The sequence below is a fragment of the Pelecanus crispus genome, chromosome 18 (genome assembly GCF_030463565.1).
Source record: "Pelecanus crispus isolate bPelCri1 chromosome 18, bPelCri1.pri, whole genome shotgun sequence".
Lineage (NCBI taxonomy): Eukaryota > Metazoa > Chordata > Aves > Pelecaniformes > Pelecanidae > Pelecanus > Pelecanus crispus.
The window spans coordinates 145,668-172,470 of NC_134660.1; the positions used below are offsets into that span (position 1 = coordinate 145,668).

Genomic DNA, 26,803 nt, shown 5'->3' on the forward strand with positions numbered 1-26,803 from the left:
GTGAAATGGAAGAGACAGATGGAGGCAGCTTTCATCCTGAGGAGTTAGCAGCAGGGCAGCGAGATCAGGATGAGGATGATGAGTACGAACTGTGCTCCTTGAAAGGCTCCCTCGGACCCCCAGGCCCCTGTATACACAGATGACCATCAGCGTGTGAGGCCAAAGGCCTTTAGGGAAGGCAGACACTTCACTGTATCATGTTGCTTGCACCTTCCATGTTTGGCAAAATGACTTGGGTCAACCTGATAGCGAGCCAGGTATCCATCCCTGGGGGGAAGCACTGCTCCGTGACCCACTTTGTTATTTGTCTCAGGTCAGGGATTGAAGAAAGCTTTGTCTTTCCATGCCAACCTATTCACACCCTGAAAGCAAACACCTGCAGATTTACTGGAATGATAACAAGCTTGTAAATACGCTTTTCAGAAATGCACAGAAAGACATGTAAAGAGAGTGGGGAAGCAGGCAGGGCAAGCCCTCCTGCTCTACATGCAACTTCTCAACACAAGCACCATGCAGGCAGCTTTTCTTCTCACATAAAGACGCAGTTCCCCTGCTCCCATGTGTGCTCTGTGGTGCTCAGCAGCACATCAGGCAGTGCCAGGATCCGTCCTTCAGGCAGTTGAGTGCAAGTGCAAAAAAGGTATTGGAAGGAGCAGGAGAGAGCATAGAGTCTGCGTGCGTAGGTGCGCACGCATCTGCCGGGGGTGGTATTATGTGGTGGTTGTATTACAGGAAGCTGCTGGAGGGGTTTGGAGAAGGACAGCCTCTGCTAGTTGCAGGTGGCTATTACTAAGTCAGTATTTTTAATAAATTGAAGTTTAGTTGTGCATCTTTATTCCATCCTTTTGGGAAGACAGCTCTTTCTGTCCTGGGAGACATCAGACGAACTGGCACCTGCAAGTAAATTCAGGTTGTAATTGTCAAATTACCTGCCTTGCCCTGGTACCCCCATCTGCCCATTTTACTCCTGGCTATCTTGGCTGTATCTACCTGGGGACAGCTGGCAGCACACAACCTCAGGACTCCCCTGTCCATGATGGGAGCAGGACCTGTGCCGTGCTGATCCCCTACAGTGGGAGCAGAGAGAAGGCAACCACCAGCCAAAGCCCAGTACCAGGGCCTGGGTCGACACGGCACACGCCAGGCCTCCGGTTACGGCAGGAGGGAGACTGCAGTCCAGCACCACGAGGGATGCCGGGGGTTCCTAACAGGCCACTGCAGCCAGGTACGAAGTGCAAGTTTCTACCTTGCATGGGTGCAAAGGCGCCTTGACGGACGAGCCCCAGGCCCCGGATGGGATTTCACCGCACTCCCTCACGCCGGGTGCCAGCTGACGGCCTGAGGCAGCCAACGTCCGCCCCCCTGTGAGGGACAGAACTGTCCGACTCCGTGCTCCCTCCCTCAGCCGGCCCGTGTACGCTGCCGTGCCGGTGCTGACGCGCACCGAGGGGAGGCCGGGGCTCCTCAGCGCCCGGGCGCCGCCGTCGGGCCCGCTCCCTCCCTCCCCGATAGCCGCGCCGCCCGCCTCGGCTATCTCCGGCCGCGCTCGGGCGGCTCCGTCGGCCGAGGCGCTTCCGCCCGGCTGACGAGGGGACTTTCCCAGCTGTTTTCCGTCGGCGCTCGGCTCTTTCCGCCTAGTGCTTCGGGTATTTCCGGCAGGCGGTTCGGGTGTTTCCGCCGCCAGCTTCGGGCGGACTCGGCGTTCGGCCGGCCTCGTTCCTTCCCTCCTCGCCGCCTGCCCCGGTAACGGTCGCTGGGAGTTTAAATGAGCAGGGGCCGGGCCGCGCCGCACCGCCGTCGGGACACGCACTGAGGCGGGGCCGGGGCCGCCCCGCTCCGGGCTCGGTGAGGAGGAGGAGGAGGAGGCGGCGGCGGCGGCGGAGGCCGAGGCAAGCAGGATGACGGTGCTGCAGGAACCCGTCCAGGTACCGACCCCTGGGTGGCTCGGGCTCGGGCTCGCCGCCGCGCTCAGGCCCCAAGGCCCGGCCAGGCCTGGCCTGGCCTGGCGGGAGGAGCCGGACCCGCCGCGTCGCCCGCTCCCTGGGGAAGGCCTCCCCGCCGCCGGGCCCTCTCCTGTGGCGGGGCGCTCCGCTCCGCTTCGCTTGGGCCGCTCCCGGGGGGGGCTGCGGGCCCAGGGCGCCCCCTCCGCCGGCGGCAGCGGGCCCGGCCCGCCGGGCGCTGCGGCCGCTCTCCGCCGCCAGCCCGGGCTCCTCCGACCTCCCGGCTGGGAACCCGTGGGGCTGCTGGGCTTCCTCGCTCCTTCGTGCGTCCCCTCCCCATCCCCTGCGCCTCCGGGACGAGCTGCCCTCGCTCTTTCTGCCCCCTTCGGGCCCCCGCCCGGGGGGCAACCGGCCTCCCTGCAGGAGGTGTCGGTCTCCGGCGGCACTACAGCTGAGTCGGCTTCCAGAAAAGGCCCATTCGGCTCCCCCCCCCCCCCCCCCCCCCCCCCCGTAGATCCCCTGGGAGACCTGTTGATACCTCTCTCTCCATCTCGCTTACCTTTCTGCATTTGATGTTCTTTCATTTTTAAATGCTGACGGCGTGCTCGGCTCTGTGCATGTCGTGCAAATGAAGGGCATTCCTTCTTCCCAAGGAGTTAGTACCTCCAGATTGATGGGAGACCTAGGGGAGAAAATAATGTAAATCTTGTTTTTCTACCATATTTTAGTCTCATTGCGGTTACCCTGATGGGCTTCCTGCTCTTGTTCTCAGTCTTCCCATCCAAAAGGCATGATTCACAGAATTAAGAGTTGCTGCTTCTGTCCACCTTTCCTGTATGCCCATTACTCTAACTATTCTGTAATCTTCAGTAATCGGTCTTCTTGTTCATGTTCCCATTCTTTTTTTGATTTTTAGCTTTTTAACAGGGTGGGTTTTTTTCCTAGTTATGCTGGGAACCTCTCGCTGTAAGTATCTTGGTAGTACGTGTTTGTGTTCTGTAATGAACGTAGTGAAAATTCTTGGGTTTGGCTCTCCTCTCTCCTTTTAATGAAAAGGTGGGAGGGGAAGAAAGACTTCTCCTGTGGAAGACCACCCTGCTGACCTGACCCCTGTCTGTGCAAGATGGTGACAGTGATGGCACTCTTGTAGACCAGGGGTTTGTGTCCTTGATGCCGCCGTTCTGTTCGTCCACTCCGAGAGCAAGGGTCAATGTGGTGCTGGAAATGCTTTTGGCTAGCTGGTCCCTCTTCTGCAGTGGTCATATTTATGCCATTGCTGTTACCCTTGGAGCTGGACTGGTGTTTTGCACCAGCTGGGTATTCTAGGAAAACATGGGATTACAATAGAAAAGGAAGCAAGAATGCACTGCAGAGTGAATGACAGGAAACAATATTTAATGTTTCCGGTACTGTGCTAATTAGACTAACCAAGTGGAAAATATTTGCTATTCTGAGAGTTCCCTGATAGAAATGTGCAGTCTTGTTTTCATTTTTCAGAAAGGTAAAGACCTCTCTAATGGCATTTTCCATTCTCAAGCTCTAATTGGCTTCGATGTTTTGATGGGCCTTTGCTATGCTGAATATATCTGTTTAGATTCTGTCTGCTTTCAAATGCCAAATAATTCCTTAATCAGTGGTTCTACTGGTGTTTGCATTGCTGTTACTCCTTGCTTACAGCAATACTGGTAAGTTTAGGATTTGTTATTGCGGCCTTGAACATGTTGTTGCTTTTAATGGCAAGGAAGACACCAGTGCACCATCCAAAATGAGGTCAATGTTTGAGTTCTGCCTGGATCTGCTGTTGTAGCTGTAGTCATCTTTGTGCCATGGCTATGAACAGTGGTGCAGAGACTGGACTACTGTACTACAGGACTCTTCCAAACCAGCTCATGCCTGTTTTCTCACTAGTGTAATGTGTCCAGTGAGTGGTCTCCATTTTGCAGTACACATCTGGGTGAAGTCAGTTGCATTTCTGAATTCCCATTTTATGTGGAGTCTGAGTACTTAGCTCTGCTTTTCTGTTGTTTGGGGTTGTTTGTTTTTTTAATGATAGGATTGGAAAAGTTGATGCTACTTCTCATTTTTGTCATTGCAGAGATTTTTCCTGTCTATTTGTCTGTTCTTTCCCAGCCTTTCAGATGTCTACAGGGCTTAGCATTCCAGGAAAAAACTGTCATCTTTACAGTTGTGATATGCAAAGCATGATAGATAAATAACGGAATCTGTGTGTGTATGTTGCCTTATAAATGTTGTGACTTAATTACATGAAATTAATGTCCCAAAAGGCATCCTATTCACTGGTTAGATTTCTACTAACTTTTTTAATCCCTTAAGATGACCAAAAGTGCCAGAGTTTATATAGACAACAGACCTCTACTGTACTTCCTGATGTGGTCAATTTAAAACTCTTCAGCTCAAACATAAAGCCTTGTATCCCATGTGCTGAGAATCAGACTGGATGCCTTCCAAATACTTCTGAAAAACATCTTGGAAACAAAATGAACAGTTTCCTTGGAATTTAGCTGTTCAAGGTGATCATCTGCTGTGATCCACGCGAATGGTGCTTGAACTCCAAGGCTACTGTCATGGCTGAAAATGTGCAATACCAATGTCTGCTTATTTAATGAGCTGAGTTTGCATAACTACTAAATGCAGCACAGCTTATCACAGACAACTCTCCTCCCCTCTGCCTACCCTGAAGAAGTCCTAAATCATGATAGAAACTGCTTAGCATGTCAATAGGCTATAAAGCTTTGGAAATAATTTCCAAGGCAATATAACTGTCAGAAGAAAACACCTATCTTTTAAGAGCTCTTTTGCTTCGATATGAAGTGACACTTGGACAATGCGCAGGATTTTCTGGATAGAAGATGGACCTGTGTGAATCTGCTTTTGTTTTATTGTTCTCCTCTCTGAGGATGCTTTGCTGCAGAGCTGTGGCTGGTATGGTAGTTTGGAATTCCCTGTTCACTTTGCATTTTCAAATTAATGCATATTTAAAATGAGTGACTAGGACCTGGAGGTTTATCTGGTCTGCAAGCATGCTTAAATAAAACGTTGAAACACTTCAAGCTTCCCTCCTGTCCATGTTTGTAGCCCTGAGAACAGACATTGCAACCAGAGTATCTCAACTGCTTTGCACATTCTTGAGGAGGCTGCTGCTTTGGGTTTCTGTTGATGGGTTCCATGTAAAATTTGGTAACTACCGTAGGGAGGAAACTAAGACTGTATTTGGATTGTATTCGTGGTACTGTGTTGTCTTGCTCTGAAGTCTTTTGGGGTTAAGTAGTTTTTATTGGATAAATGCCCCCAAAGTTTTTTGCTTCAGACCACTCTTCTGGTGTGGTTCAGCAGTTGTTACGTGCCACTACTGCTGTGCAGATGCACTGAACTTCTGCTAGAACAAACAAAATTACTACACTGTAAAGAGACTGATCTTCCTGTCCAAAATTTGCTTCCTAAAAGGTGCACAAGAAATCTTCTTTTTTGGTAGTTTGAGACACAGTTGCAGTGTAGACATCTGTTCTCATAGAAAAGAGTTACTGCATAGCTATGGCTGATTCCTTGCCACCTTCCTTTCCTGTTCCTGCTCTTAGGAGAGTCTGTGCAAGGATCCGGTCTTCAGCATTGGTCTGTTGAAGGCATAAGTCTAACTTGCACCTTTTGGGTTGCAAAATTACAATTATTACATAACAAGGATACTACCAGCTGACTTCTTGCTTTCACTGGGACTCTGCTCAGCAATGATTGTTATTTGAGGCAGTATGTAGTGTAACTTTTATAATGTGGCTGTGGTATAGCCAAAAAGCGCTTTTGTCCTCTCTTGGCCTTTGGCAAGATTGTTTCTGGCAACTTGTTCCTGTTTGAGAAGTCAAATGACATTGATTTCACCACCCCCACCCCCATACCTTTGTTTTGTAAGCATGCGGAGTTACATCCCTGTAAAGACAGTATTTTTAATCTGAAGATGGCAGAACTTGGATTCATCTAAATGTCACTCGTGACTTGGTAGAGGAAGAGCTGCTTCTAAGAGTGTGAGGAAAAGGAGACCTTGGGCTGCTCTGAGTCGGGTAGAGTCTGAAAGATTTTGACACCCTCCTTCTGTCTTGTACTTTTTGTACCGTGCTGTCTGTGGTGCACAGAACAATGTACAGCCTTGGAGCTTTTAAAGGTAAAAGGGAGTAATCACTTAAGGCAGACTCTGTGGCTGAAGTTATTTGAAGCGTGGACTATAGCTGGAGAGAAATAACAAGGTGTTTGTATTATAATAATCAAACTAAGAGAATTAATTTTTAAATATTTTCACATGAGCTTAAAAGTACCTGTTAACTTTTTAAGTATATTGTTGGGACCTACTGGTAGAAGAAAGTAGTATCTCTGTAGAGATTTTGTGTATAATATTCTATGTAGTAATTGGAAACTCTGGTGTGTACTGTTCATGAAGACTGTGTAGGCTTCCTGTGAAGAGAACTTGTGCATTTTTCACACCCTGAGTTTGTCAAGTTTGTGTTGGAAGAAGTAGCATATGGTACATGTAACTCTGTGATGTTTGAATTTTTTTTTAGATTAAATTGGTGCTTGCCTTTCCTACTGGGAATAGCATTACAGGGCGCTATTTCTTTAGTTCTGGAAGATTTCTTTTAGTTTTGGAGTGTTTGATGGGTATCAGAAGTTAATTTGGTTTGTCTTCGGTTGCTGATTAATATTGGAGAAATACTTGACCACGGTGCCTTGAGCTCTTAAGTTCAGATCTTGTTTGGATCAGTAATAACAAAACTGCTGCGAAATGGCTGTTTGCTGCTTACGGGAAACTGCTTTGGAACTTGAGCAAGACTCTGAGATGGGAAGGAACAGCAGTCCTGATACCAACCCTGCTAACCTCAGAACACAAACCCTCATAAGTGTGCGCACCACCTCTTGTAATACGTGGGGAGGAAAGGCTGAACAGATCTTAAAAGGAATTATTTTTCCCATGTCACCCCTCTGTTACAGATAACAGAAGGCTTTTAATCTGATCCGAAGAAAATTGGCTGAGCAGTGTTTGTTGTGAAACCTGCGTACCCTAGCCCTATTCTTTTGCTGAACAGCTCTTGCTTGTAGTTCAGCTAATGGTGACAGCAGTGCAAGTAATTATGACAGCTGCTTTAGTGGTGTACACAGTTTGTACACCTGTATGTTTGTTTGATTTGAGTTTCACTGGAGTAGTGCTGTCTTTCAAGTCTGCACAAATAATGACAGTCCCAAACTCTTCAGCTTGGTGTTAATGAAAAAAGAAGATAGTACCATTAAGCAGGTAGCTGGTTTTGATCAAGTATGGGTATATAAGCAAAATGCAGTAGGTTGCCTTCATATATGTCTGTATATATCAATTTGTCCATCTCATTTGCATTGCATTCATTCTTGTGTGATACCACACAATCCTAATTAGTGGCAGTAAAGAGGTGGCTGATGAGCAAAAACCCAAACAAAACACCACAACAAAAAGCAGTGGATTACGTTCATCTTGGTTCTTAAAGGAACACTGATATGTCTTCAAGGAAAATGCTGTATACCTAACATACTTAATCAACGGCAGTCTTAACGTTGACAATCTCAGACACTGACGTGATTTCTAGTCCTGTTACTTTTTGGTTTGGCATGTCTTGAGATACTTCAAATGGGTTTATGCATAATGCCATCAAAATGGGTTGGGCACCCTAGCTTTTTCATGCCTCCCCTGCCCCTCCTTGGGCACAGCTAAAGCAAAATGGAATACTCTGGTAACCAGTTTGGTAACCAGTTTTTTGTTCTTACCTTTACTTAATGTGTTATTGTTTGGTGGTAGTTTGCAATAACTCATGCTCAGTTGTGCACCAGGCTAAAACTCGGTAACAAGTGGAAGTACTCTCGGTTATTTCACTGCATGTTGACTGAGGTTTATAGATGGTTGTGTATGGTAACTAGTGAGCAACATTCTTAGGCTGGTTCATGACTTCAGTGCCAAGTTGTTTGGGTTTTTTGTCTCCTTACTAACGGTTGAAACAATTAAAAATTGGCCTGCATGTTTATGCTTCTCCATTCTTCTTATGACTCTAGTAAAACAAAACTGAACTTTGCCTTTTGACGGTAAGAGCTAATGAGTTTTGCATTTTTAAAGCTTCTCTCTAAATTTAGATTATTTTCTTGTCTTGCAGGCTGCTATATGGCAAGCACTTAACCACTATGCTTACCGCGATGCAGTGTTCCTTGCAGAAAGATTATATGCAGAAGGTATGTACTTTGCAAATATAAAGTTGATGCTTTTTTCAATTTTGATTTAGGATTTTTGAGTCTCTGGTCCTGCTTTGGTTTACTCCTGTTGTTGCGATAATGAAGTTTAACTTTCCGCTTGGGAAAAGCGGAAGAATGACTCGCAGTTAGGTTGGAAAATCAAATCATGTAACAGCAGCAATGTTGTTTTACAGTAAAACCTCCTTAAAAAAATGAAACTCGGAGTTGTGTGTTTAAGTACAATGTTTACAGTGGTCTGTTGTATGGTATCAGATGGGAGAGAGGTTTTTTTAATAGCCTTAAGCATTGCATGTCTACCAAGGGCACTTGAGGATAGATGCAGTACACAAATTCTACACATTGTCTTGATATTGAAAGTTGTCTTTGCTAATAATGCTGATCAGATATGTTGATTGGTGTGTTAGCTGAAAGAGATAATCTTGCGATGATGAGAGAAAAGCATAGCAAAATTGAGACAGTGACAATCGGAACATACGCAATAGGTATCTCCTGTTGAACTCTTGTTAGTTGTTACTTCATTGTAATGCTGTCAGATCTAGTATGTGTTGGATACAGAGCAGGCAGCGGTAACGCAAATCCATAGTTTTCCTGGGTCCTTCAGAGACTGCTTTCTTCTTGTGTTTTAGTCCTTCCTTAACCTTTCCTCCATGATCTCAGATAAGCTCAGATAAACGACTTGAGCTTATAATGTGAATTAAACTGTATAACCTGTTTCATGCTCCATGTTCTGTAATGAAATGTTTTGCTCTCAAGTTTTGCATGACATGGGCACAATGCACTTCTTAACAATGGAAGCACAAACCTAATTTTTGAGAAATAAAGACCTTTTTTCCTCATGTCAAGGTTACCCATGAAATCTGGGGCCTTCCATCTGGTGCTTAAGTGAGAAGTGTTGTGTTAGAATATTGTGGAACCTTGTAATCTAGGTGTGCATAAAGGAAATACTGTTTTAGGGATGAAATACCTACCTGGAACACAGCATACTGTGAGATGCAGGGAAATACTAGATTGAAGGTAATTGCCAAGGATGTAGGAACTAAGAGAATCCACCTTTTGCAGCAGCCAGGAGGAATATATATGACTTGGTACCGACGCTGTCTTTGCAGGATAATACTCTGCAAGAGTACTTCAAACAGCTTTTTTTTTTTTTTTTTTTTTGGTGACCAACAGTGCTGAGAGAGAACAGCATGCATGCTGTCACTTGGTTCAAGCAATTAACTGCTAACAAAACATCTGCTTCTGGTTAAAATAAGTAGTTACACTGCAGAGTAGAAGCTGCTAAACTTGAATACAGTGACTCCATATTGGCGGTAGGGATTTTGCCATGAGAAGAACTTAATTTAAGTCCACCTGCACTGTCCTTGTGGGGACATCTGTGGCTTGGTAGTTTCCCAGAACTCTTGAAGTGTGTTAAATTAGTGGATAAAAGAACTGATTTAACTTTAATTTTCAAAAAGATCTTCTGGTGTTTTTAGGCTAAGGCTAATAAAATGCCCTCCTTTTGAGTGTTTGGTTTCCATTGTCGCTGTCTGGGTGATGACGCAAACTTAAAATAGTCATTTTTCAGTGTAGCAAAGGATTTGAGTAGGTTGCCCAAAGAGGTTTTTGTACAATGCTCATACTGATTTTTCTGAAGAGTTCCATGTAGGTAGGTGAAGAAATGTCAGACTTGTTTCTTTTAATGCTGAATTCCGTTTGCATGGTAGTGTGTTCTGAAAGCTGTAAAGTAATGTGGGTTTCTTAATTGTTTGGAGATTTAAGTTGCTTGCCTTTATAGACACTCTGTCTTTGATTTAAAATACATCATTGCATAAGGGTGACTTGAGAGTAATGTTTGTGGTAGTACAAAGAATAGGGTAAGACATCATGGCTGCACATGACTTGTGAGCGTCATCTGGATATCTCCCTCTTTTTGCTTAAACCCCAGAAAATGGAGTTAAAATGAAGTCCTACAGATATTTCACACAATCGTAGCTTAATGCTTGAATTAACACCACGGTATGGTAATGCTCACCGTTGCCTCACGAAAGTGCATTCTCTGGCATTTAAAGTTTCAGATTATAATTTTACAGTAAGGTTCTGTCCTTTATGCTGTAATCACAAGTAAAATCAGCAAATGTGACCTCAGTCTTAAATCTGGATGCCAAGTCAAGCTCTTTGAATAGAACATTCTTAGTGCGGTACATAATTAATCTCTGCAGTGGAAGAAGTGTTGAAGCAGACATCAAATCCAAATACTTACAGTTTCTGCCATAGAGAAATATTTCTGTCTTGATGACTCTTGCTCTCTGTTCAGATAGAGATTATTTTTCCCGAAGCTTGACTACTTCATTCAGAAGTTAGAAACTTGTGAGGACTCAGCTTGGGAAGAGGATTTGTAGGAGAGCTTATCCCTATCGCTGATTGATTCCTAACATAAAATAAATAAATAAAGTGTCTGAATGGTAATGTTAAGCCATGTTCCCGATTAAAATAATGAGTGTAAGGGGCAAAAAGGACAAGACTTAATGTTGGGGTAGAGGTGACTGGTAATTGACCGACTTTAATAGTCATTAAAATCAGAAAATCTGCTCCACTAAATCATGTGAAGATAGAGCACCAAGTGCTTTAGAAAAATAACGGAAGTAAACTTACAAACGGGAAAAGACCACTTGAAATTAGGATTAAAACTTTTAATTAGGCTGCTTAGGCTGAAATAGATCTTCCTTCTGAAAGTTCTGGTGCTTCCTAAGAGCCATTGTTGTGCCAGTGTTTATGCACTAGCTAGTGTTACTAGCAGGTGTGATAATACTCTGAGCCAAGTCTTGGTGTGGCCAATGAGTTGGTAAAGTAGCTCTTTTCTTCTAGGAATGACTGCTTTGCTTGACTTGCTGTTATTTTAACAACAAGCTGGCTAATCACTTATTTAGATTGGGTAGCCAGAAGGATCAAAGTTCTCTTACAACAGTAGATGTTAAGAGTTGGTCTGACTATACCAGCAAATAGCATATGGAAGTTTGTTATATGCTGATGAATAAAGAAATGCACTTCATTCAGTAATGAATTTCTTTAATATTAATACTTGTTTTCTTGTATCTTCTTCCTAGCTGGCTTTTACTCCCTGCGTCCAAATTCCTTGTATCAAAATGGTAAACAACCAATTGATTTTTCAAATATTTCTTTATGTTTTAGTACATTCAGAAGAAGCGCTGTTTTTACTGGCAACATGTTACTACCGCTCAGGAAAGGCCTATAAAGCATACAGGCTCCTAAAGGGACACAGCTGTACTACCCCACAGTGTAAATACCTGCTTGCAAAATGTTGTGTTGACCTCAGCAAGTAAGTAAATCCTTTATGTTCTGTCTAGGGTTACAAATGCATTTTGTTTGTTTGGATTTCTCTTTGAAAGCTGTCGTGTTGCATAAACTAGTAATTCACTGGTCCTTCAGCTCTGAAGATTATTGTAAGTTCAATTAATTTTGCTTTCAGCTATGGACCTAATGAACATTAGCCTGTATTGTAGAAACCTTTAAAAGGTATTGAATAACTTACAAAGGAGTTGTGAAGCTGTGTAGGGGGAGAAAACATTGATTGCTGAGATGACTCAAGGAGACTACTCTGGGAAGTGTTTGGTTTGGTTTTGTGTTTCTCTGATACTTTGTTTATTTCATTAAGTGTTTCCAGTATGAATTTAGTGGATAGGCTGCTTCCCTCAAACAGTAAGCTTGCTCTTCTTACCCAGTTACTCCTAATGGGTGGGTGAGGGAAAAGATGGCAGAAAGAAATCGGTTTTTAAAAACCCACAACAAACCCACCTTAAATCCACATCCAAGAACACTGTATTCAACATCAAAATTAACCTTGACAGGGACATAGTAGTGTCAAGATATCTTGCTGGTTTTCTGGAGTCTTAACAGCAAGAGTATATAATGAAATTGTTCAAGCTACAGGCCCTGATGCCCTGAGAGTTTGTTAATGAGGGTTTTTCATGTCTATGTAGACCTTTGAGCTCAAATGTAGGAAACAATGTCTGACTGAGGTGCAGAATGGCAAGGATGAGGCACCAAGAAAGGCAAAAACTCTCATTCAAAAAACTTTAAATACTCTGGGAGTTCTTTGCAGAAGTTTAAATGTGTCTACAAAATAGCTTGTGGTTATGTGACGTGGCTTTTTTTGTTTGGTTTTTTGAGTGGCCCTCTTTCAATGACAAAAAAAAAAGTTTAATTTCTTTAGAATAAGTAATGTGATGTTTGGAGTTTCACACAGTATGATGCGCCTGTTTTGCAGGATTTGTGATCCTACTCGCAACATGTAACCAAAATACAGGTCTCTCCAGAGAGAGCAGGGGAAGTTCCTTAGTCTTTGATACTCTCTTTAGTAGGCAAGTCCTTTGATATCTTTAGAGTAGTAAGGATGTCTTGACTCGTCGTGTTTCTTTTGGCACTCTTAACACTCTTGGAGCTATTAGGATACAGGTTTCTTTGCAGCTTCTGTTGAAAGGGAAATCATGTTAATGCTTTACTTGGAAAGGTCCCAGTGGAATAAATTTGAAGCTGATCGTTCCCTCCCTCGCTCTTACAAACTCTGGTGTGTGCATATAGTACATCAGCTTCTGAACTGATTTCCGTTAGATAGGTGGGATTTCTTAAACGTGTTCTTTAGAATTTGCTAAATTTAACTGTCATTGCCATTACGGTTATACGAGCTCATTTACCTTATTTTCTTGTGGGAATGGTCTATACTGATAGCAGCATCTACCTACAAGTATAACTTCAAGTGGAGGCAAGAAGAGATGATATGTTTGTGCAAGCGTTGGTCTCAAATGCCAGAAGAATGCCTCCCATCCCCAGAAGTTGTATAAAGTAATTTTCAAGCCTGATAGCGAGTGGCCCATTCCATGTGAACAGTACTGCTTGCTGCAGGTGTAGTAGATGCAAACCAAGCCTTTGTTCTCCTTTTGAGTCCTCTTGCAAGAAAGCGAGGCATGAAAATCTAAAGTCTGTGCCATATCCCAGTATTGGATCTTAACTGAGTGAGTGGAGCCTTACAAGATTGTATTTCTTAGTTGGGAAACAAAGCCAAACTAAGCGTTGTCTTACCTTGTTACTAGGTAAAGTACCTTAAAAACCGAAGTGTCTAGAAGACTTCCTTATGCTCCGTTCGGTATTCTACCTAAGATTAGTCACTTCTGGAAAAGTCATGTTGTATTGTGTCTCTGGTTTTGGAGTGGTGTGGGTTTTGGGGTTTGTTTTGTTTTTCTTCTCTCCCAGTAAAGATGTTCAGCTTCAGAGTACTGCATACCTCCATGTTGCTAGAGGAATTCATCAGTTACTTAAAATTAATTTGCAGGAACTAGTTTGTATGTGGTTTGAAACTTGTGAACACTGACAGTGGATTTCTGTTTTTGTTTGCAGCAGGGTGAAAACGCTGGACTACCAATACTGTGAGCCTTGTAACCCCTTTAAACCTCTTGTTTTTTAAAAAGGCTTGCAGAAGGAGAGCAGATCTTATCTGGTGGAGTGTTGAATAAACAGAAAAGCCATGATGACATTGTTATGGAGTTTGGTGACTCGGCATGCTTTACACTGTCCTTACTGGGACATGTCTACTGGTAATGTTGCTTTTTTATTTTGTTTAATAAAGCTTGGGGCTTTTTATTTGACCAAGCCCAATTTTAGTCAAATATATTTTTAGTCACCACAGGGTTACAGCTGTCTCTGGGTTGTATGGCATGCACAATTTTAGAGTGTGATAGGTGCAGGTAGACAGTTGTGGAAGCTGTCTAACTTAGGAATGGAAGAATGGTTTGTCTTTTACCCAGAGCTTCTTACTGAAAACACAAATTCCTCTTTTCCAGGTGGTTAAGCATGCAATCCAAGAGTCTTCCCCCCCCCCCCCCCCCCCCCCCCCCCCCGTCTCAATACCTTTGGGTTTCTTCTGTATTCTTCCCTAAGAGATACTTTCAAGGCCTGTTTCTCAGTGTTGCCATTTTGATTTTTCGGTATCTATTTTATAGATGTATAACTGTAACCTTCAAATGAAAGTTTTGAGCGCTGCCAGTCAGAATAACTTTACAAATTTAAGTGTTTTGCTTTTGCCTAGTTTTATCTAGGTTTCAGTAAATGTGAGCAGATTGAATAGCAGTAGCGGGGTTCTTGGATTCTTCCGTAGTATACCTGTTCTCAAAAAAATTTATTGCAGAAGCAGCTATCTTTGTAGCCAGGTACTTAGGTGTCCACGTTAGCCCCTAATTTATATGCAAAAATATTATCCACAGATATTTAAAATGGCTGGAAGGCTAGCAATCAGGTTGCTGTTTGCAAAAAAAGAACAAAGCTGTTGCAAAGAACATCATCTTTCTAAAACAAAAATTGTCAAGCTATACTAGTACTTGTGTAACTTTTTTTGAGGGCTGTGTCTAAGTAACTTTCATCTGTATCTAAATATGTCAAATAACTTCAAAAGAACTCAGTATTATTCTGTGGCTTGAAAAATGAAGAATGTTGCTGTGACTCTCAACAAGTTTTTGTTTTTCAACTCCTCTCCTGGAAAGCTATCTCGAACAAAAGTGCTATTCTTAAGTTTCCCTATAAACTGTTACCTTCTTTTTGCAGCAAGACAGACCGGCTTGCCAAAGGATCGGAATGTTACCAAAAGAGCCTTAGTTTAAATCCTTTCCTCTGGTCTCCTTTTGAATCGCTATGTGAAATAGGTAAGTCTGCAGAACTGTTCTACTACATGTGGCAAGGTTTATTTTACTCCTTGTCCAGAACCACTAAGGAAAATGCCAGCAGAATTCTTTGGGAGTGGTTTTGTGAGCAATAATACATTTAAAATACTTTGCTAGTGTTTAGAGCTTTTGTCTTCGTTTTCTTCCGTTTTGACTACTTAAAACATTTTCCGACCTGCAGTTAGTAGACCCTTAGAAATGATGCTTCTGAGAATAGCTTTAAAAAGCAAGTCTGTCTTTTTTTTTTTTTTTTTTTTTTTTTCCCTTTTAATAGAACTGATTGTCCAGGGCTTTGCAGTGGAAGAACACTTCTGATGTAGTGTAAGGGGTTTTAAAGCAATGAAATAAGAACGTATCCCTTCTAAAATACTTTGTCCCCTGTCCTCCTTGTTTTGGACTGAATATTCAGCATACAGACTCAGGAATAACTCCATTTAAATCTCCTTCCAATCCTACAGGTGAAAAACCAGACCCTGACCAAACATTTAAATTAACATCTTTACAGAACTTCAGCAGCTGTCTGCCTAACACTTGCACAACATTGGTATCTAATCACAACATATCCCATAGACAGCCTGAGACTGTCCTTATGGAAACGCCGCAAGACACAATTGTGAGTTTTGCTAAAACACTGTATTTAAAGCAGTCTTTCCAGCTTAACTGAAAAATGCTAATTAGAAACCGCACTGCGTGGGTACCTAACAGCTGCCTTCCATTTTTCAGGAGTTGAACAGAATCAACCTAGAATCCTCCAATTCAAAATACTCCTCCTTGAACACAGATTCTTCTATGTCTTACATTGACTCGGCTGTAATTTCACCAGATGCAGTCCCTCTTGGGTCAGGAACTGCCATATTGTCTAAACAGGCTCAAAATAAACCAAAAACTGGGCGGAGTTTACTGGGGGGACCTGCGGCTCTGAGCCCACTAACTCCAAGGTAAGTCCTTGAGAGAGATAATTTCTGTCTACAGCTGTGCTGTTGATAATGTTTGTGGTTTGAAACAGCATACTCGAACATCCATGTTGACAGTGTATTATAAATAATGCTGCAGAAGCAAAAGCTGAACAACTTCAGTAACTGCTCTTGGTCCTAGTGTTCATCTCTTCTGTTTTTTTTTAAATAAGCAGTTGGTATTTCCGATTAGAAGAGAGGAACTCTTGATTCAGTATATTGCTTATTGCGATGTTCACACTGGAGAAATCTTTACAGGAATATATTTCTGCTTTGAAATAAATTCTAAAGTGTTCATTGAAGAATAGCTCTCTTCTAAAGAGCATGTAAATACATGCTCTGTCCTATATGCCATCTTATTTAAAACAGTATTACATTTTAAGCCTATAGTACTTGGATGGTCTGTGTCTGTTTGTTAGTTATTATGCAGGCAGGCAAAGACAGTTCTGTATTTTTCAGTTTCAGGAATAAGAATATTTTCCATTAAAGTGTCTTTTATAGATGAGGATAGTAAGATATTAGAGGGTTAACATAAATCAATGAAGTAGTTCTGAAATGAAGTTGATCATCTGGGTCTCTATTTTAACCACAGAATCAGGCCAGCTCTCATGGCCTAATACTCAGACTTTGACCCTTCCTCTTCATTTTGTTCTCAGCTTTGGAATTTTGCCGCTAGAAACCCCAAGCCCTGGAGATGGATCGTATTTACAAAACTACACAAACTCTTCTTCTGTAATTGACGTGCCATCCACAGGAGCACCTTCAAAGAAGGTATCTTGCATTCTAGCATGTAATTGCTGTTCTGTGAATCTGACATTGCCATGTACTTTAAAGAAGAATCCATAATGCAGATAAAAAACACTGCATGTGAGCTGAATTGTGCTGACAGTGGGGAGAAGCCAATTTATCCACTGTTTACAAAAATTGGTTTGAAAAAAAGTTTGAGCATGGAACTGACTGAAGCCTCCTTTAGTTGTGGAAATTGTTTGGGTTAATTAAGTGAGAATTAAATTTCTGTATAATTTGCCTACAAAGTGTGTGTAAAAACAAAACAAAAAAAACCCAAAGAAACAAAAAACCCCCCACACCACCCCCCCCCCCCCCCCCCTTCTTACTAACAATTACTTAACGCAGCAAAATAAAATGTTGTTCACCAGCTTATGTATATTTATAGGCTAGTGAGGTTGGGAGTGCAGGGAGCAGTTTATTTTTAATTTGACTACAACTGGTCAGATATTTTCCTGACAAAACTTTTTAGACTTTTCTGAAATGTTAGTTAAAATCAAATTAATTGTAGAATCATCTGTTACATTGAAACAACTCAATTGTTTTTTATTTTGAAAGTTGTCTTTTCAGCTAAGCAAATGAGGCAGCAAGGAAAAAAATACACCATATCTCAAGTGAAGATGTCTGTGGTGTAAATATTTTCAGCTTATCATGTCCCTTCCTTTGGCTAGCAAAACAGATTTTTTGTTTTCTGAACTTTTATAATGATAAGCAATAGTCTTTTATTTCTAATTAAAACAAGCCCTTTTTTCCCCACCCGAAATGCACAGGCATGTGCAGACTGCCTAGCTAGTGTTGCTAGAGGCTACCTGAGGGAGGTGCTGATCTTCTGTCTACCTGCCATCAGAGAGGAATGTGCAAACACTGATGCTTCTGAACAACGAGGGATTCATAACTTTTCAGTGTGCAAGGAGTCTGAAAACATTCCAAAGTTGGAGTTTTCACTTTAAGTTGGGGCTTTTTTTTAAATTACTGTATTTTCAGGGACGACTTAAAATACTTCTAGAAGCCTCAAGTGAGCTGAAGCTACTGCTTTCTTGCAAGCAGTTCTGGAATTCTAGTTTACAGACCAGAGTAATCAAAGTACTGCTGGTGGTCTGCAGAGGGCTGACTGATAGAAGGGTGCCGTTTCACTCGGCTGCGTCTTGTGTAGAGGAAACTAAAAATTGTCTTTCTTACTCTGTAAGAAACTGCCATAGTTGCTATAGTGATAAATGAGAGGTGGAACGTTGGTGACAGTTGAGGAACATTTGTTCCTTTCTAAAACCAAAAGAACCTGAGGACTTTTCCCTATATTTTTAGTAAATCTGGAAGTTGCATGAGGGATGCTAGTGTTTTATAGGTGGCCAACTCTGTTAAAGTAAAGCTCAGTGCAAGTATTAGTGTTGAATTCCTCAAAAAGTAGAACTTGAATTTCCACATTTGATGCTCTGGACAAATCGGAAGTGCAGCTCTTCAGTGTAGTACTCATCTGCATTTAATCTCATGTGTGTACTACATGATAGATGAAAAGCTTTGAGGAATCAAGTCATAGCTGCTGCTTTGTTGCTTTGCTGTGTATGGCACAACAGCACCTAGGTGTAAGTTTCACTAATCCGTGCATATGCCTTCTGCCCGGATGCATCTGTGCTACTACCTCAACACAAATAATAATACATTTCAATAAACAGCTTAGAATTCTGATGCATGCTTTGTCCAATGCAAATAATTACTTGGCTATTCTCACTTCTGCTCTTCAAATTACCGAGTTAGAAAAGGTTTAGTGTAGCTGCGGCTAGAATGTGCATGACTTAACGGAGGCAGTTTCCTAGGAAACACTTACGTAAATGAATGAAACATTAGGATGAATCCAAAGACTTCCTATCTGAGTGGGCAAGCATGCTTGCTGGCTGCCTAAACTGTCCTCTGATAACAAAGAAACTGAGAAGGGAAGGACAAAACATTAGAAGTCGGATAATGCATAAACTGGTGTTGCTTGTGCTGTCATGGATCCCGCTTGCTGATTTCTGGTGTCTTGAAGAACATTTCTTCCAAACAGCCATCGCAGAGTTGAATGTTAATGTCCCTGGAACAGACAGAAAGATAGGGTTTAAGCTTTCTTTAAAAGGCAGGGAGGGGAGGACCTGTTCTGAATTCTTTGTAGGAAGTCTACACATCGGACACTGCATGTCTATCTGAACTTGTTCCTTAGGTCTCAGACTCACAGTTGAATTACCACAGCTCTTAAGTTCCCACACCTCAGCTGTTCCAGGGTAGGCATCAAAGTGCACATTTTAGGTCTCTGAAGATGTGTGAAAATATAAAAGGTTTTGGTGCTAAGTCTTATTACATGCTGGTAACCTGTGGCAAATAAAAGGTACAAAAATGTGCATGTGCGCACAAAGCTTTGCTCAACTGACATGCGGTAACTTGCTGCTCCATCTTAACTTGACTGTAGGTATCTGTCTATTAACTTTCTGTGCTGCATAATGCAGGTCCCTTTTTGATGAAATGGTTTATTTCTGTATCTGCTCCAAAGGTTCATGCAGTAATGATTTAATCTGTGAAATACTGATTTATGCTATGAACAGGTATGCTAAACAGGGCAGCGGCAGCCTCAGATGTTGTACAGTTGAGCACCTCAATGAGGTCTTAATGCTGAATGGCTTCTGGATGCGATTGTAATATGATAAATGAAAAATCTTTCTTTCCATGGTTGGTTTTTTGTACAACTTTATGTGGAGAAGGAACTTTAAATATGATACCTTATAATTCTCTTTTATTCTTGTACAAACATCTTGACACATAGTTTCTTGCCACTAGATGGAGATTTTATAACTTTCAAATAATGTGCATGGAGTTGGTAAACCCGGTGTTACTGGCATTTTAACAGTAGAAACGGAAATGCCTTTGATGGGAGCTACTTGGAGGAGGACCCTCACCCTTTATTGAAAGAATCTATGTTTATCCTATATTTATCGTCTTTTGTGCAGTGTTTGATAGGCGGAATGGATTTGGTTTGATATAGCAAAGATTGAGACTTCTTAGTGACATAATAACAAACCTGTAGAAACTTTGTGTTATGCAGACTGTCAGCAGGATAAGCCAAGCTGGAACAAAATCTGTCTTCTCGCAGAGCGGAAATAGCCGGGAAGTCACTCCAATTCTTGTTGCACAAACACAGAGCTCTGGCCCACAGACAAGGTAGGGGAAGAAAAACCAAAAAAGTCATCTTGGGTATTACCTTTTGCATCTCCTTTCTTGAAGGAATTTGGCACTTTCCTTGCCCAGCCTGTGTGGGTGATCCTGCAGAATTCCTCTTTGGACGAGGAAGAGGTGTATTTTTTTTTTTTTAGGTAAAAAATAACTTCAATGGATAAATAGGAAGCTCGTGTGTGGTGGTTGGTCTGTTTGTTTTAAATCTCCTTTGCAGTTAGACCATTTCATCAATAAATGGAAAAAGTAGCTGGAAGGAAATTCTGCTCACGTTCTTAACATGCAACAGGTAGACTTATTTTTTTTCATCCCGTGCAATGGGAATATCTGTGCTATAGTACTTGAGCATTTTTATTTAAAACAAAGTTAAAAGCTGTTTTTATTAAGAATGGAGTGAAGAATTTTATTCTTTTAATGTGCTGTTTGTTTTCAGTACAACACCTCAGGTATTGAGCCCAACAATTGCTGCTCCACCAAACGCATTGCCTAGAAGAAGCTCTCGCCTATTTACTAGTGATAGCTCTACAACAAAGGTAACAAATGTCATGCGTTTTGCAAACTTGTGGGTTTCTTACCCATGCCACTGTACTGACTGATAACTTCCCCATATGCATAGCAATTCTAGCAGCTTAAGAACAGGTTCTATAATAAGCAGAACGTATGAAATATCTGGCTGTACAAAACATGTCATGATGCCGTAATGTGTTATTTTCTTAGGTTCTCAAGTGCTCAACTAAAATAGTAGGAAGAAGGGTGTTATGAACAAAAACAAAGATACACGCTAGGTTGACAAATGCAGTGGTGCTGCTAGCTGTCAACCCCTTTGAAAGGAGGTTGTGTTGTGCAGACATATTTATCGAAGAATTAATTTTGAGTGGATCCTTTTTTTTTTCAAAACAAAAGTTATTTTCATCTGTCTTCTGCTCTTCAAACGATGGAGCAGAACACCAGAGCGCAAATACTCATGGACTGTAGTTGGGTGATGTGAATGTTTGCTGTTTAAAAATGAACTACTAAACATTTGATGAAGTTATTAGGTGCCTGTATACTTAAGTTTAAAAGTCAAAAGGCCGGGCATGGTTGTTAAAGCTGCAAAGAGACATAAATATAATTTTACACAATTAACTTTCAAGTTTAGTTTTCTGAATTTAAAAGACTTTTTTATATGTAACTCTTACTCTTCTTACTTGCAGGAAAATAGCAAAAAATTAAAAATGAAGTTTCCACCTAAGATTCCCAACAGAAAAACAAAAAGTAAAACAAATAAGGGAGGAATAACTCAACCAAACTTAAATGACAGTTTGGAAATTACCAAACTGGACTCTTCCATCATTTCAGAAGGGAAAATGTCAACTGTTGCACCACAGATCCAGGCTTTTACGCTACAGAAGGCAGCAGCAGGTCTGTTTGAATACTATTGGACTCCAGTAGAGTAAAACTTAGTAAATCTATGCTTTAAGGTTGAATGAAAAAAAAAAAGTTCCAGTGTTTTCTGCTTTCTTGTTTTAGTTGGCCTGCAGCTATCGCCTTTGAATAATTTTAAAACCTGATTGAATTCAGTATCTTCTAGTTAACTTACAGGGAACGTGTGAAGAAGTATTAAAAGTGGCTAGTTGTAGGCAGATATATCTTGCAAGCTCTGACCCTTATTAATGATTAAAATATTTTCAGGCAAGATCATTGGAAACTGATTCAAAGGAGCTGCGAGTAACCCAGTCGTCTTCCCTCAAAATTGGGTTTATGTAGCCTGTTCTCCCTTCATATTTCCCATTTGTGTAAAAACAAGCCTTTATTCAGGCTGTCAGAAAATCCTAGACAAACTGCTGAATTCCTCTCTTTTGGCTCGATAATGTTTCCAGGCAGCAAGATGATGTATCCATGGATACCAGACATGTGGAAACTGTGTTCAGACCGAACAAAACGTTTGAATAGCTGCTGTAAATGCAAAACTCCAGTTGCCCTGAACTTCAGAGTTTCTCTGTTCCTCAGTGTTCTGTTGCTGGCTTAAGAAGTTGTTGCTATCTGACTTCCATTACAAAGGTTGATGTTTAGAATATTATGCCTAGGTTAAGAGTGCGTAAGCCTGTGTTTGGGAACTCCCAAAAGATTTTCATAAGCAAATTCGGGAGCAGTGCCTACCACAATGAAGAGCTTATGGGATTAGCAGGTTCAAGTAAATAAGTCTCTGCTGTCTTCCCCCCCCCCCCCCCCTTTTATTTATTGCATTTTTCTCCTAGAAGGTTTGATGAGCCTTCTTCGTGACATGGGGAAAGGTTATTTAGCCTTGTGTTCATACAACTGCAAAGAAGCGATAAATATTTTAAGCCATTTACCATCCCACCACTACAACACTGGCTGGGTGCTGTGCCAAATTGGTAGAGCTTACTTCGAACTTGCAGAATATATGCAGGTAGGAACTGTGTGGGTTGGTTCTTGCTCCTTTCACTTTTGTTTTGCATAGCTTTGCACAAAACCTGCATACTTCCTGCAAAAGCTGTGGGAAGTTTACAGTTGAGATAATTGTATAAACATACAAGTTATACCTGGAATGGATGTAGATCTTGAATCTGCTGAGCTTTCCTGAAAAGACTGAGTTATGCTTTAGGGTTGTGTGTGGGTGTGTGGGTTGGTTTGGTTTTTTTTAAGTTACTTCCTCTTGCATCCAACCATTGGGGTATCCTCCCTGCCGCTCCCCATCTTCACCCACAGCTGTGCTGATGTAATTGTTTGTACTGCAATGTTGTAAATTTAGATCACTGAAACAGTTTGAGTTCTAAAACCAGAAACTTCTCTTGCCCTTTTTAGTTAATGCAGATCAATCACATCAATGACCTAGTTTCCTTTGCAGCCTCAGAAATGATGGCATTGGCACAGTTGAGGTGATGTCAAACTGCTTCAGAAACAGAAGGGAGCAGTTAAGGGTAATCCAGCAGTTTTAAACCTTGTCGCTGTTGTTCTGATAGCTGATGTGCCCATTTCCTCAGAAGTTTTTAAAACACTTTTTGACAGATTGTGTGGAGGAGACAAATGCAGTAGTTTTTCAGAAGGGGTTTTTAAACTGTACACACACAGTCTGATAGAGATGGGGCACACCGTGCTGTTTAATAGTTTATTTTGAAAACTGAGGCTACAGACCCTAATGGTTTCCTAATGCTAGGCTTCTTCCCTTGTTGCCGCTTTGAGTGTTTGGAACTTAAGTTTATGAAATAGATGTCTACATCAGAAAGACTTCATTAGTCAACTGTTGATAAGAAGCATAGCTGTCTCGAAAGAAAGTGAAGCATGTGTGTTGTCACATGCTTATGCATGCCTCCCATCCCTGCATCAGCCGTGTTTACTGCAGTGATTGTCATGTTGCCTTTTGCCTTGTAATTATTATACACAATGTCTGGAGGGGTGTAGCACTCGGTATGAATGCAGTACCTGTCATCTGTTAGAATGGCTAGCAATCATAACTGGCTCATAAAAGCATGCTACACTTTTTCTGATTTTGTGGGTAACTTTTTTTGCCTTGCTTGTGCACTGTGATAGAAACAGTAATGTAATCTGAGTCAGCTGTAGGGAGGGCTGGCTGCATTTTTGCTGGCATAACTGTATTGGGGTACAGTCACTTCCTTGACTTGAAGGGGAAGTGCAGGACTTGTAGCTCTGCGTAATACACTTCCAAAACAAAGAGGATGCTCAGTCTGGACATATGAGGCTTCTAACATTGACCTGTGTTCTCTGCTTTGGTGGGTGGAATTATGTTTTAAGTTTGATTCCTGTTCTTAGGCTGAGAGAATATTTTCAGAAGTAAGGAGGATTGAAAACTACAGAGTAGAAGGCATGGAGATCTATTCAACAACGCTGTGGCATCTGCAGAAAGATGTTGCTCTTTCAGTTCTTTCAAAGGATCTGACGGACATGGATAAAAACTCACCGGAGGTATAAAATGCTGTGGTCTTGAATGAGAAGAGAGTAACTGTATGTGGCAAAATCAATGATTCAGAACAAAGCTCTGAGCTCTGATCTAGTTCAGCTGTATTCTCCTGTGAGAACTGCATGGCAAAACTGGAGAGGGACGTGGCAGGATTGTCTGTTGAACTGATGATGCCTGAAATGGCGGCTTAGAATTAGAATATCAGCTTACATGGAACAGGTTGAAACCTTTTATGTGTTAATGGTTATTTAAATTTGCATTGGCACCATTTGTCCAGGAAGATCATGGGTTGATCAGTCACTCCTACTGCTGCCAGTATGCAAAGATAAGGAATATCTTTTTTCCTGTACCACCTTTTAATTGCTGGCACTTAAACCATATTTGCTCTAGAATTTATTTTCAGACATAATGTTGCGCATTTTTATGCCAAAGTCCATTAAAGTGCAGAATGTATGGTAATATAAAGTCATGATACACAAAAAGCGAGGCATCTTCTAATGGGTGCCACAGTAAAAGTAATAGATGTATGCATTTATAAACGTGTTCTTAACAGAGTTGAGAAAACTGTAGATTATATTGGGTTTTTTTTTTTTTTTTTTTTTTGTTGGAGGAGAGAATTCTGTTCATGTTGTCTTGTTAGCTTGTCTAATAGTGGAAAAATCAAAACCAATGAAGCAGTTGGTAGTTGTAGTAAGATAGTTTGGAGAGAAGAAAATGCAGATTCTAATACAGGGAGTGGAGAACAGTTACATGATTTGGCAGCGATGCTGAAAAGTGGGAAAGCAAGGGACCCTGGGCTGTGATGCTTTACAATCTTTGATGCTGGTTGCTGAGCAGGAGGGAAAGAGGAGTTTGCTGCTAAAATTGTTGCTCTGCAGATTTCCAGATTTGTCACTTGGAGGGAGCAGAAGAGTGAAAGTGAATGTACCATCTTGCCCTTCATTATTCTTAAATATCTAAGATGTTTTATTTCTAGCCTTTTCAACAGCTTCAAAAGCTTTAGTCATTAGTCATCAAAGTATGTAATTGGCACAAACTTGTTGGGTGTCCTTACAGTCTTAATTTCTGTATTTCAGCTTGTCTGGCTATAAGGTGTATTTAGGCCTATCTGCCTCTCAGGAATGAGACTTAGCTAACTGTTTTGTTATTATTGTTGGGGTTTTTTTAATCTAGGAGGAAGTTATATATAATTACGTAAATCAGTACGGAAAAATCTGTTCATCTCAAACTTAGTCGCCCTGAATTGTAAAAAGTGTGCTAATTTTGCAATGCTGTTTTTACTAGGCATGGTGTGCTGCAGGAAACTGTTTCAGCTTGCAACGAGAGCATGACATTGCAATCAAATTCTTCCAGAGAGCCATTCAAGTTGATCCAAACTATGCTTATGCCTACACCCTGTTGGGGCATGAATTTGTGTTAACAGAAGAACTAGACAAAGCATTGGCTTGTTTTAGAAATGCAATCAGAGTCAATCCTAGACATTATAATGCATGGTAAGTTTTGCTTCATCCCCCTGCTATTGCATGTGATGCAGAACTCCTTTTGGAGAAATATCTTCCGGATGCTGCCACTTCTATTGTTTCCTCTACCGTTGTTCTCTCTAAGAAGAGAGCAAAGCTATTTCTGCAGAAGACGTGGGCCTCATCTGCTTATTAAACAGTTACTTCCACAAGGAGGGCAAAAAATTGGAGCTTTTTTGGTTTCCACAGATCTTCTCAGCCATATTACCCCAGCTATCTTGTTCTTCTGTGCAGCGTTCCTTGTGCATCTAGTTGATTGTTCTTCACCTGCAGTTGGAGAGATGAGAGATCTGCCCCTTTATACCTTAGGGTACAGTTAGTTTCTTACAGCTTTTTCTGTGGTAAAAATATACAAAGCAGTAAAAGTTAGATCTTCTAGTGTAAGTCACTTAGTCTTGAGAAACTTTTGTATGCTTTTTACTTTGTAGCTGTTCAACCAGTCTTCCTGTGTATCAGATATCAATTCTTCACACTACCCAATTGAGGAAAAAAAACCAAGATAATTTTAGGCATGGCTTTTTCCCTACAAGAAGTCATTTCCCACCCTGGATAGGGTTGGCAAGTCTATAGACCATTTCTGCCAGGTAATATTCACTGGCAAAGACTAGTTTGATTAGAATACAGTCTTACTTAACAGAATTGTTTTTCTGCTTGCAGGTATGGGTTGGGAATGATTTATTACAAACAAGAAAAATTCAGTCTAGCAGAAATGCATTTCCAGAAAGCACTTGATATCAATCCTCAGAGCTCAGTCTTACTGTGTCACATTGGAGTAGTAAGTAGATTGCACGTAACTCCGTCCTTGTGTTTTAATCTGCTTCTGTACTTTGTTTGCAGTAGAAAAGTAATTCTGAACATTTTTAGCAAAAAAGCCCGACAAGTTCAGAGTACCTATTGGAGGATCTTAAGTGCCATATGAATGAATAACCACAGGATTAATGTGTCGGCAAAAGAAACCCTCCTGTCTCTCCAAACTACTTTTAGCCAGTAATGAAATTGTACTGTCAGGTTATGTTTGTGAGTCAGGCAAAGTAGTAGTGATATAAAAATCAAGACTGTGTGCGGATATTAATGTGAACAGAGTATTTGTAGGGCTTTTTTTATACTTAATATGTAAAAAATTAAGTGGGTTTTAACTGCTATTGCATGCACTTGGACCAGCACTTCCAGTTCTGTAGAATGCTAAGGCACCCGTCTCACCTTTGAGTGCAATATTCTTGTCCTGGCTGTCTGTCTGCATTGCCGTTGTTCCAGTCACTTGTAGATGTGACAACTTCTTAGGCCACTTCATGCCAAGTGAAGTTTAAGTAGCAGGCAGCTACTTCAGCCACCGTCCGTTCAATTAAATTTACAGGGCTATTTGCAAAGTTGGTCATTTACCCATCTGCTGCTGCAGTCCTTAGAAAGCAGTAGCCTCGCTCTAGTGAATGCTTGCTTACGATGTTGGGAAGCTGTTCTCAGAGGCTCGTGATGGTGACTTAAGGCTGTGTAAGTGTGATGGATGGTTACC

General features: G+C 41.5%; 1 protein-coding gene across 10 annotated transcripts in view; it reads left to right on the plus strand.

Annotated features, from left to right (window-relative positions):
• Positions 1-1,878: 1,878 nt before the first annotated feature.
• Positions 1,879-26,803, plus strand: part of CDC27 (cell division cycle 27) — a 34,434-nt gene continuing 9,509 nt past the window's right edge. For 3 of the 10 annotated variants that reach the window (XM_075722790.1, XM_075722794.1, XM_075722797.1), the window contains exons 1-15: positions 1,879-1,925; positions 8,114-8,189; positions 11,382-11,529; positions 13,676-13,801; positions 14,805-14,902; positions 15,379-15,533; positions 15,644-15,858; positions 16,530-16,644; positions 19,727-19,842; positions 20,288-20,387; positions 21,048-21,255; positions 22,092-22,264; positions 23,626-23,778; positions 25,058-25,266; positions 25,951-26,068. In XM_075722790.1, the coding sequence (XP_075578905.1) occupies positions 1,899-1,925; positions 8,114-8,189; positions 11,382-11,529; positions 13,676-13,801; positions 14,805-14,902; positions 15,379-15,533; positions 15,644-15,858; positions 16,530-16,644; positions 19,727-19,842; positions 20,288-20,387; positions 21,048-21,255; positions 22,092-22,264; positions 23,626-23,778; positions 25,058-25,266; positions 25,951-26,068 (2,037 nt within the window). In that variant the 5' untranslated portion in view covers positions 1,879-1,898. Of the gene's footprint in view, positions 1,926-8,113; positions 8,190-11,381; positions 11,530-13,675; positions 13,802-14,804; positions 14,903-15,378; positions 15,534-15,643; positions 15,859-16,529; positions 16,645-19,708; positions 19,843-20,287; positions 20,388-21,047; positions 21,256-22,091; positions 22,265-23,625; positions 23,779-25,057; positions 25,267-25,950; positions 26,069-26,803 lie in introns of all 10 variants that reach the window. The other 7 variants (XM_075722791.1, XM_075722795.1, XM_075722798.1 and 4 more) reach the window with 3 other exon arrangements.